Source organism: Anas platyrhynchos, chromosome 6 (genome assembly GCF_047663525.1).
Source record: "Anas platyrhynchos isolate ZD024472 breed Pekin duck chromosome 6, IASCAAS_PekinDuck_T2T, whole genome shotgun sequence".
Taxonomy (NCBI): Eukaryota; Metazoa; Chordata; class Aves; order Anseriformes; family Anatidae; genus Anas; species Anas platyrhynchos.
Window position 1 is genome coordinate 29,446,479 of NC_092592.1, and position 12,078 is coordinate 29,458,556.

The following is a 12,078-nucleotide window of genomic DNA, read 5'->3' on the forward strand; positions in this document are numbered from 1 at the left end:
GGCTTGTTTTCAGAGAGTTAGTGTGCAGCCTGCAGGAAGATTCATTCCCAGAATGTTAAAGCTGATGTTAAAACAAACCACGTGCTTTCTGGAAAGGCAGCTAAAAAGGATTAGGAAATAGCTAATGATGAGCTGCCACTGCGTCCTAATTAATCACAGGCTATTGCGATCTGCCTGCTAAAAGATGGGTGACCCTTTATGCTGACATTATCCCTGGGGTCTTAATAGTGCCCTTCAGGAATGTAGCATCATGATTCATCTCCTTATTGCCTTTTGAAGCATCAGGTTGAATGAAGCATCAGGTGGAATGAAGAAAAAAATGCCATATCTCTCCTGTGCTTAAATAATTAGACTGAGAGAACTTCAGTGCTACTGCTTTAAAACTGTCTAGGAGCTGTGAGTGAATCATGCAGGGTTAGAATACAATTGAAGACACCCTGGGTGCTTTAATGAGTTTTGCTCTTTTTTTTTTTTTTTTTTTCATTTTGTTTTGTGTTTTTTTTTTTTTTTAAGCATGGATCCATGGATGTGGAAATGTGAACAACAGTTAGCTCATCAACAGGCAGATACCCCGAGTGGGACCGGAGCCCAAGCTCAAGTAGAAAGCATGGACAAAGGCCCAAAATATACTGAGTCGTAGACTTGAAAGCTAGAATAGGCAATTACATTGATGTACTCTGACCTCTGGCATAGCACAGGGCACGGGGCTTCACATAGTAATTCCAAACCATCTGTCATGGCTGGGAAAGTGTTGATCTCACTTTACAGTTGAAATATCCACAAGTATGTGCATTTTTGAGGGAACAAAGGCTATCTTCTGACCTAGATGGTTGTAACAGCAAAACATGTCACCAGGTGTAGCTCTCACAAAATGCTTGCAACCACGTTGGAAGTCTGTGGCAATGCTGGATCCTTGCAGGTCTCCCAAGTCAAGTGCCTCCATTTCTTTTGTTGCTTCTCAGCCTCAGATATTGTCCCTTGTGAGTTTGGAGGGGATGTGCATTTCCTTGTGCTCAGTTTACTATTCCTTCATTAAAATGACAATCACCGAGCCATCTCCTGTGGGATGTGCAGGAGCTGATTGACTTTTCAAGCTGTTTCCACTTTATTGATCTTCTGTCTGAAAAAATTCCAACAGGTTTATTCTCTCAAGACAAAGTGTTTTGTGTTAGATGAGCCTCTGAGTGCTGAGCACAAAAGATGACAGGAAAAGGAGGCTTTTCTGGGGCAAAATTAAGCCTGAGCCAACTGTGGTTTGAAAAATATTAAGCAGTGGGGTCTTGGGGCACAGCGGTGCAGAGATGTTTCGTCATGAGCTGTCAGAACTGCCCAAAACTCACAAGCAGGTGGGCAGGTGGGTTTCCATGTTCAACATCTGCCATATGGATCCACAATCATTTATTAGCCTTCATGATAAACAGCAAACTTACCTCTTTGGAAACTGTAAACACACAAACTTAGATGTCACTGTCTACATTTTGAAGAAGCAGCAGCTTGAGTCAGTTGTTGATAATGCACATAGAATGGATAAGTCTTGCACTCACATAGTGCTCATATGAAATATTTCCAGGCAGTGTAGCAGTGGTTTAACTGTGTTATGAGAGGCTTAATCCAGCTGCTGATCTGACTGTTGCTAAAGCCAATAAACTATGAAAGATGACTGCTTTCTTCATTTTTTGCATTTTTATTCATGTCCCAATATTTCCCAACCAAAATTCTCCACTCTGAGGAACTAGGAGAGGACGTAGCAGCATAACCCTGCTGTTTAGATGTGAAAGGGAGAGAATCCTTTTGGGACTGTTGAGAATAATCCTAGCTTTTATTGCCCTGGGACCATTCTGTATAACCAGGCCTCCCTGCAAAGCAAGTGATGCAGCCTGCATAAAGGCATTGTCAGCTGCATGATCCACCCCGAGAGCTCTTTTTCTCTTGTGGATTATGATGTCTGTGTTTTGAGATGCTCAGAAACATTAGCATATAGTTCAGGAGGCTAGGAGAGTTTGCAGACCCTGTCACAGATGCTCCCAGATATTTCAGTGGTAACTGGAATAAGCCTGAAGGGATTCAGGGCTGTGCTGATTTTATGTTGTCCTATTTATTTGTTTCTTACTGAAAAAGAGCTTGTGCAGGGGACAGTTCTGGTAGGAAAATATTGTTGCCAAAACAAGCCAAAGCTGCAGCAAAATACCTGTTCTAAGCAATGTTGGCCTGAGCCTTATTTGTGTTATTTATGCTTCTTAAGGAAGCCAAACCTGCACTATTGCTTTGTTTCATCCTTGCAGGTTTGAAATTCTGAAGTGTCTTAAAAATGCAGAATGCTCACAAATGTAAAACTGTGAAATGCTTGCAAAATGCTAGCATTTTTTGTTAACGTAGATGTTAGTCTACATTAAGTATATAGAAGGATAACGTTTACTGACCTTCATTGTGTAAATTAGCAGAGATCTGTCAATATCGTTCATTCATCTAAATTTAATGGGGTCACATTGACTTTAACTAACTGGGGATCTGATGCTGTGTTACTACTTCTAAAACAGGAGCATGTAGAGACTGTCGTGATGTGACTGGAGGTAAACATAGTATTCTATCAATGGAAGGGACTTCTTGCAACATATGCCCTCTGTTATCTCAGCTGCATCACATAAGATGTTTTTTTTTTTTTTTTTAAATTTTAATTTTCTTATAGAAGTGACTCAGGTTCACCCAGTGTTCCCACAGTAGTGCCTACCACTGACCCTGAAACAGGCAGACAGTGTGTCAAAGGCACGTTTCTGGCCACAGCCCCCATCCTGGTGGTCACGAGTGAACACTGGTGTTGGTATCTCTAGCTGGGAAACTGAGATTTGAGTTGTGTGTTCCCCTCTGAGTGATGTGACAACTGTCGGACCATGTTGCCCAAAGTGCACAGGTCCTCTGGATGTTTGGAAGGAGGTCTCTGCTGTCCACATTGAGCACAAGAATGGAAAGTTTATTGGTGGGGCAGTTCCATAGTCTCCCCTCAACGTTTTGTCCAATCCATATTTAGGAGGAGTTACAGTTTAAATATCCCTAATAGCATGGATGTGATACTGAGCCTCTACAACTTCTTCAGAAAATCCCACAATCAAAGCACTTTCCTTTTGCTAAAAATAATGCAAATTTAAAATGATTAGCTAGTTAAGAGAATCATTACAGAAGCATTTTAGCTATAGTAATAAAAGTGGAAAAAGGTCTGGGAAGGGCTTTGTTTCTAATTAATAATCTAATTAATATCTGATTAATTAATGAGGCTTTGTCGTGAAAGCTGCCTTTTATCTCTGAGGCTGTTAAAGTGTCCTCCAGACCCAATTTCTTGAATATGTTTTGATAAGGCCAGCTCTGTGCTGAGTCAGTCAAGTGGTTGGAATTGAATCAGTATGCTGCCTGATTAGGGATGCATAAAACACCTCTTTGGAAAATTAGAATATATCAGAATCAAGAACACGATAAATATGTCAGATTTTTTAGAACAAATGGGAAGTGAGTAATGATGAGGTGTAGCTCTTCAGAGCTGTATAAAAGTAATGCTTTTCCATAAATTTCACAGTAGTGAAATGACCAGAGCAGAAAGAGGAGAGACCTCTACGAAGCCAGAATGTCTTAGCTCCAGATCATACCTTTCATGAGAACTGAGCTTTTGTTTTGGGTGGTGTCTACAGGGATGTGGTGTCCTTGTCTCAGGTCTGACTTGGCAAGCAGATGATTTGGATTCTTATGACCCTTCTGAAGCTCCTGATGTGATTATTATAGGATGCATATAGAATAGTTCAGCTGGAAGGGACCTTCAAAGGTCATCTCATCCAGCTGCCTGACTTCTTTAGGGCTAAACAAGGGTACATACGTACATATTATTAAAAGCATTGTCCAGACATCTCCTGAATGCTGACAGCCATGGGACATCAACCACCTCTCTTAAGAAGCTTGTTCCAGTGTTTGACCACCCTCACAATAAGGACGTTTTTCTTTATATCTAGGCTGAACCTCCCCATATGGCTTTGGCCGTGGGGACAGTGCGAAAATACATAAAAATATCTAGGGTTTCTTGTTTTCCTGCTTTTGGCTGAGATACAATTAATTTTCTTCCAGGTAGCCACTATGGTGCTGTGCTTTGGATTGAGGAGAAAATTAATGCTGATAACGCACTGATGTTTTAGTTGTTGCAGAGCAGTGCTCACACAGCACCAAGGACTTTTCAGCTTCTTGTGCTGTGAGGGGGCTGGGGGTGCACCAGGAGCTGGGACATACTCCCCGCTTTTTGGGAAGAAGCCATTTCGCATTTCCTGAGGTCTTTGTTTCTATTCTTGATTCTGCCAGCAAACATGGGAAATCTGAATCAAATTTCTCTGCTTCTATCTGTTCTCTCCTCTTTGCAATGCTATAGAATATGTATAGCACAGAGGCATCCTCAGATCTTCTGGCACCTAGTTCTAGAAATATTCTCTTAAATGTTGTTATTCTGTGGGACATGTCAAACAGAGTGTTGATACACTACAACGAATGATGTGATCTAACTTGTGATCTCAGGCAGGATGGCTGAGGTCCTTCCCTTCGTTTGTGCTGCCAACTCAGTGCAAGAACTTTTTCTCATTCATTTACCGTGGGAGAGATACCTCACCTTGTTCTAGCCATCTAACAGCTGAGCTCACGCATTGGTTGCTATGGTCTGCCTTTATATTAAATAAAGGAAGACACCTTAAGAAAGCAATGCACCCTCACCTATTTTAGGATGAATGAGTCATTCTCTGAAGTTAACAGTCTCTGTCTGGTTACAGAGGAAATATGGATAGGCTTGGGAAACAGAGTTAAATACCTGGTTCGAAGGTAGCTAAAATTAAGTTGAGATAAACCTCTGTGGTATAGAAGATATGGATTATTACAGTGGAAATAGCTATTTTAGTAGCACAATAGGAGGTCCCAGTTGTTTGTTGCTTTTGTGCTTCCTTATTGTGGGTTATTTTGCAGCAGAATATAAAGCAAAGCTTAGGAATGACTCCACCTGCAGCCTGCTTGCTTTGATCAGGATCCTAGTCTCTTTAAACGCAGAGTATTACGCAGAGTATTTTGCAATAGGCTTTTAGACCCAGGTTTTATTGTTCGCTCTTGCCTGCTCTGAAGTGTCAGGATCCATTAGTTTGGTTACTGCTCTCTACTTCAGAGGAAAGGTTTTGCCATCCTTTGGCAGAAGCAAAATGGCCTGAGTTTCAGAGCCACATTTAGCCAAATCTGTGTCCCACAGTAAAGGCGTACTGCCTCTGATGTAGGTGTGTGACAATGTGTGTATATATAAATATATTATTTATGCACGCATATATAAATACAATGTGTGCATACATGTCCTGCCTATACTTAGACACATTGTTCTGGATAGTGATTACTGGGGTTATCCAAAGCACCCCCGTGTTCCTATGGCACAAGAAGAACAGAAGTGGTGCAAACACATGCTTTAAAGTTAATGCCCACTGTCACTGTAGGCTGAATATAGAAAAACTACATCTCCAGAGACTGAATTGATGCCCATCTGAGCCATCATTTCTACAAAGCAATGACTGCTTGTGTGAACAGCTCCCCTGCCTTGTGGGATGGTGATCAAATGAAACAGTGATGAGGTATCACCCACTAGAAATGTGACTGATGCTCAAATCATCTATGCTTTATTGCCCGTCAGTCCAAAAGTGTAATATTCTGTATCCTGTTGGCCAGCCTCTGAGGCATCCAAAGGCTTCCCAAAGACTCATATTGAAAAAACAAGAGAAGATACCTTTGCTGGAGGAGGGGAAAAAAAAAAAAAAAGCAACACCATATGCTCGTTTGGTTTATATTTTCTTCCGCAGACTTTCATTACTGTCCTTAGTTTTCTTGAGAGGAGCAGGGATGGAGAGAGGGAGTTGTTCCTGTTAGCAGATGTAAAGATCTTCTGGTACCATATTATGGTCACTCTGAAATCATGGCTGGGTGAAAACAAGCTCTCAGCACAGCAGATGCTTTGCTCTGCGAAGTGAAAGATTCATGAAGTATTGCTACTTAGATTTTCTTGGTTAAGTAAGCAGGAACAGCCCCCCAGGGCTCCCATAGATACCTTTATTGTAAAATGTCCAGATCCAGGCTTTTGTCAGCTGGGATTACCCCAGGCGATGGTGGAGCTGGACTCTGAAGGAGCCTCTTCTTGTTGTGCCAAAGCTTCAGAGAGGCCTGGAGCTCGGGGAGGGTACCTTGATGGAGAGGAAGGGAAGGGAGAGACAAACAAATTTTCACAAGCAACGGAAGTTTGTCAGCCTGACTTCTTGTGCTGTGCAGTTGGAGTCTTTGTGGTGTATTACTATGTGAGCTGGGTTTGAACGTTTTCCTGCAGCTGGATGCTCAGAGCTGTGCCTGCTCTTGTGTCTCATGGGATTTGGCTTCATGCTGCAGCTTTTCACTGAGCGTGAATAAGTTTTCTCTCTTTTTTTGCTGGCTGCTGGTTTTCATGAAACTTGTAGAAACTTTGTTCTCTAGGGCTTTTGTTTGTCTGTCAGACTGGGAGAAAATTGGCCAATGGGTAAAAGCAAGAAGTTGTTTGGGGGGCACAGCGAGACAGGCACACTGCAGGCAGACAGTCTGCAGGCACAGGAGAAGAGAAAATGTTAATCCTGGCTGAGTGTGCTCCTGCTCTGTGAAGCACCCAGAGGTGGGATGTTCTCCTTGCTGAAGTGGGGCCGTGCCACCACGTGGCTCTCCACGTGGGGCTGCAGGTGTGTGTGTGTAATCTTGTACCTTAGGAAAGATACAAGAAGAAATGTGTGTGTAAGATCTTGTATCTTAGGAAAAAGGTTGATAATCTAAAATCAGACCCATGCCTGCTCCTTCTCCTGTGTGGACGCAGGCAGTGAGAGTCACAGAGCAGAGGAGAAATGCCATGACAGGAGAGGTGGTTGCACACGCATGCTCCAGGAGGTTGATTTGTCCCTCTCAGCCATCCAGCCTCACTGTTTGCACATCTTTTTGCACTTGGGAGACTGATTACACTTTTAGCCTATCCCCATAGCTGAGGAGCTAAGGCTGCAGACAAACAAAATCCCCTTTGGTCTACCTGAAAGTGCTCTGAGATGGAAACCATCAGAAGGGAAGGCTCCTCAAAGCTATTGGGACAGCATCATCCTGCCTCTCTGCACCTCTGCTTCACATCCGTGTCCCTGGGATGAACAAATCTCATCATGATATTGGAGTTTGCTGGTTCAGGACTGTCTGGCATAATCACAGGGAAGCTCAGGCTGAGTACTACAGGAGTAAGAAGGATTTTATTAGCTCTCAGTGCACTGATTGATGCCCAGGTTTGGTGGAGAGGAGCTTCTCCACCTGGTGAGCTCATTGAGCCCTGCTGTGCTGACTGTGGGATAGCAGCTGCAGCAAGGGCTAAAACACCTCATGGCGTGTCGGGGAGATGGTACTGGAGTCAAACAGATAGTGTGATACTATAGCTAGTTGGGAAGGAAAATAATTATGGGAGAAGTTGCCATATCTCAGTAAATTATTTGTTATAAATCTTACTCTTCCAAGGGGAATGCTCAGAATTTGGTGCCAGAGCATGTTTGGGGAAAATCACATTTATTTATTTGATTACACAAATACTATGATTTTGTTGTATTGGATCAAATCTTTCTTCATCTTAATCAAGACCAGTGAAGAGATTCTTCCCCATGGCTGTTAGCTACTGCTGCTAATAATAATAATAATCATAAAAACAAACAAACAAACAAAAACCCACACAAAACAACCCCCTCAGCAACCTTCTCCCCCACCCCAGCAAACAAACAAAAGAACTGAATTGGATTAAACAAAAGTTCATTCAAGACTGGACTACTGTCCCTTGAGTTCTACTGCTTTTCACTGTGCAGTCATTTTTTTTTTTTTTTTTTTTTTTTTTTTTTTAGTATTGCCAGCAGCATGGTTTGCAGGCTGAAATACAGGATAGAGAGGGCAGTGAAATGCTGTAAGATCAAGGACAAGGATACGTGGGACAAAATGCATGGACTGAGTTTTTATAGGCTTTGTATATATAGCCAGAGCCTGTTCTGTGTTATAGCAGTTCCGGTGCTACCAGTGGTTTAATAAGGCACAACAATTTGTTTCATGGAAATCTTGTGTATAAGTATATATGCACACACAAGTTGATATATGAAGACTGTATTATATATAAAAATAAATAAATAAATGTGGCAATGCCCTTGCAGATGATAGGACCTCAGTCATGGCCTAAGGGAACAAGTCAGAGGAAGCAGCTGGGCAGGGTCACTTAGCCATAAAGAGTTAAACCCAAAGTTAAAGCAGGCATTGAGGGTGTCACTCGTGGAAGAGATCTTTTCTATCAGCAAGTCTTTTGTCAATTTTACACAACTAAAGCACCTCTCTTCCCCTCTGCTGCTTTAACAATGTGCTTTGGTGTGGATGCTAATCAGAACCACGGGTATGACAGAAGATGAGGTATCCAGTCTACTCACATGGTTAAACAACTTTAAGTACATGTGAGCTAGTTTATTTGCAGTTAAAGTCTTTAACTGCAAAGGTGAGTGATTAATAAAGGTAAAAGATTGAAGTTAAGATTAAAAACGGAGGTGGAACAGTTCAGTTCCACCTGCAGGTCACATCTCTGAAAACAGTCAGGCTTGGGTTGCTAAAATTAGGCAACAAACTTTTCTTTTTGTGTGCTTAGTAAATACTTGCTTTCAAATTAGGGAATTTGGTGGTGTTAGAAGTTTAGCAGATTCGATTATCAAGCTGTATACTTAATGATTTAAGAAGCTGAAAAGGCTAATTGTAGATGCCTGCTTTTGAAAAAATGCACTATTACCTATGCAGGTTTTCAGTTCCTTCATCTCTAGAATGGAGATAATATTTCCCAGTGCAGCCCTTGGGACTTTGTTAGTTTGAATGGATTAACACAAGACAAAAGCCTCAGCTTTTGGGAAAGTGCTATGGAAATACAGTATATTATTGTGATATCCTTTGAGACGTCTCTGTGAAGCCAGTGGTGACTGTCATGATAATAAAGAAAGCCTTAGAGAAGCTAACGAAATAATGATCCTACTTCCTTTCTAGCTATTCTTTGAAAGGGCAAATGCAATGAGTGATAATGGTTTAATGAGAGAGAGTCATTAGGGCATCCAGCCTGCATCTTTAGAAGTGCAAGGCATTTTGGGAGATCAGAAAATGACTCGGAGAATAAAACCAAAGTAGCTCCGTGAGAATATTAAACCCGTATTTGTGTTCTCTTTGAATGCTGATTGAAACCAGTGATCTCTTTCCCCGGCTGGTGGCTGGTACATGTGTACTCGTGCAAGTGGCTTGTTCAGAGCTTCAGCGATGTTGGAAGAGGGAGCCCAAGGAAGCGGCTTAGTACGTGCTGCCTGTCACTCACCGCTCTGAGCTTAGTGTTCACAGAATCACAGGATTGTCTAGGTTGGAAGAGACCTCAAGATCGAGTCCAACCTCTAACCTAACACTAAGTCCTCCACTAAACCGTATTACTAAGTTCAACATCTAAACATTACTGGGAGATTTCTGACCTGTTGGAGGCCTTGTGGAGTGCAATCGTTTGGCCTGGGTTATTTGGTTTTATTGAGCTGCTCCGATTGCAAGCCTTGCTGGAGGGGGAAAGCTGCTAATTTGTGTTGTATTGATACCTGGCGAGACAGAAGTTTCAGATGCATTGTGTGGGACACTGACATAGGAATACAGCATGGGATTGTGAGATGTTTCTGTGAAGCCCAGTAAGTATCAATACTGTACATTAGTATAAAAGGGTATTAAGTATAAATATAATAGCTCTAGTTTAGTGTTAGAGCTAAACCACAGCACACAGAATTTAAGACTTGAAGCACCCCTACTTGCTGGGTGTTCGAAGGAGGAAGCTTGCCTCAGCCCATTTAAGGAAAGAAGCAGTTCCTCACACATTCAGGAATTGTGTTTGAAATAAGCACAACAGCAAATGTGCTGCAGTGACATCTTTGCTAAAACAAGCTTCAGAGGTTCTGTGACTGCCAGACTCAGAAGCCTGACACCAGCTACCTGTTTTTGCAGCGTGGCTCTTTGGGTGTCGTTCTGGACTGCAGTGGCAGTGAGGAGCGTGGCGGAGCTGGGTGCAGACCCTGGCATTGCTCGGTTCCTGCAGCCACTGGAGCAGAGGTCTGGGGCTGCTGGGCACGGCGGCACTGCTCGTGCTGGTGCCATGAGGGTGACGTGGGCCTTTGCCCTGCCAGGCAAAGAACCGAGGGTCGGTCTTGGTGCTGACCGCTGCTCACCTGTGGGATCCTGGCCTGGGTAGTTGTTGATTTGTTCTAGTAGGAAAAACCTTGTTTGTTAAGAAAAGGAGAGTGTGAAAGCAGATGAGAAACAAGCAGGGCAAAGCGGGGTTTCAAGCATGCCCACAAACGAGGAGGAGGAAGCTACAGAAAACCCTCTGTGACGAAGCAGCTCTTTTCTCCAGTCACGAATGGGTAATGCCACCCCCAGAGCATCTGCTCCTCCGGGTGGGATTTGCTCGTGTAGGGGCCTGAATCTGTCTCTGTAGCTCAGAAAAATTAAATGCCTGGCACAGAGTAGGATGGGGGTGATTGAGGACTCAAGATGCCAGTTTAGGTACATTTTTATCTAGACGTGAGTTTAGCTGTTACAATTGTGAGCCACATTTGGATTCCCATCTCAAGGCAAAAATCAGCCTACTTAAAATTGTTGTTGATGGGTTTAATTTGGATTCTTCTGCTGGATTATTCTGAAAAGAGAATTTGTGCTAAGGGTCCCACACCTGTATGTGAGAGCAGAGCCTCCTTGAAGCCCACAGAGATCTCCATGAGCACACCACAGTTCCCCGAGTGCTGTAGGATCAATTGATGCGGTGACAGACCCTGTCCCAAAGGCTCAAGTTTTCTTCTTTTCTTCTTGCCACCCTGAATGAAGCAGAAAAGCTGAAGTTTTAAGAGTAATAACGCTCAAGCTATAACTTTGAGCATCTGTTCGCAGTCATTTCCTGCCCATAATAACCACATAAACTCTTTTTGTCTCCTCTTTTCTCCAGGTCAACAGACTATGGCACTACCTATGAAAAGCTAAATGACAAAGTAGGCCTGAAGACTGTGCTGAGCTACCTTTATGTCAGTCCCACTAACAAGAGGAAGGTAAGGGAGAGCTGTTGAGCTGGTAGCTATAGAAACAAAATTATGACTCTTTGTTCCTTCCGAGAGGAATTATGATCCTATAGTGGAATCCATTGGCATTTCATCGGAGCTTGAATTTGCTGTTCAAGTCACACTAGTGCAATTCCATGGTTTTCAGTAGAACTGTGCCTGTTTTACTGATGGTGGGGATGATGTCCTTAATCTCCTGCTGAAGGGGTTAAATAAGTAAAAGGTGTTTTTTTTTTTCTTTTTTTTTTTTTTTCTTTCTTCTGACTCTTACACATTAAAGAAGCTGAACCCACACAAATGCTTCCAGGACTCTTGCTTGCACTGACTTATTAGCTAATATGCCTGTTTGCCTTCTCTGTTTCTTTATTATTAGCAATAACAGAGAAAAGATATTTCTTCCTATATTTGATGCTTGTGCTTTCCCTGGCTTTGTGGAGAAGTTGGAGGTAGAGATGTAAATGACATTTTCATTGGTTACATCATATAAGGGGGCCAAAAGGAGAATGTGCTGGGGCAAGTGGGTGGGAGACCTACGATGTGATTCGGCTGTGTAGGAGAGAAGATGAGGTCACAGCTTTCAAACCCCCTGCTCCTGCTTCCCACATGATGCAATTAGGGCTTAGGCTGGCTCACAGAGCGCAGCCCAGGAGTTACTGCTCAGTGCCTTTTAGGTTTAAAATTATTGCTTGTGCAGATTCGAGGGAGGTAGTGGGACAAAGGTGTTCCCAGCTACCCACAGAAATAAACACAGGAGGGCTGCAGCATGCAGCTAACTGCTGGCAGCAAATGGAGCTGTTTGGATGGGGAGCAGCACGTTCTGTTTCGTCACTTCCAAAGGGCCCAGCTCTTGTCTCCCTCTTTAGGTTTCCAAACTTGTATTCTGCTACTCCTACTATTATTATTA

The 12,078-nt window shown here is 42.8% G+C and overlaps 1 protein-coding gene across 4 annotated transcripts in view; it reads left to right on the plus strand.

Annotated features, from left to right (window-relative positions):
* SORCS3 (sortilin related VPS10 domain containing receptor 3) overlaps positions 1–12,078 on the plus strand; it is a 281,108-nt gene that overhangs the window by 111,194 nt on the left and 157,836 nt on the right. For all 4 annotated transcript variants that reach the window (XM_027460385.3, XM_027460387.3, XM_038181612.2 and 1 more), the window contains one exon: positions 11,066–11,165. In XM_027460385.3, coding sequence (XP_027316186.1) covers positions 11,066–11,165 — 100 coding nt within the window. The remainder of the gene's footprint in view (positions 1–11,065; positions 11,166–12,078) is intronic.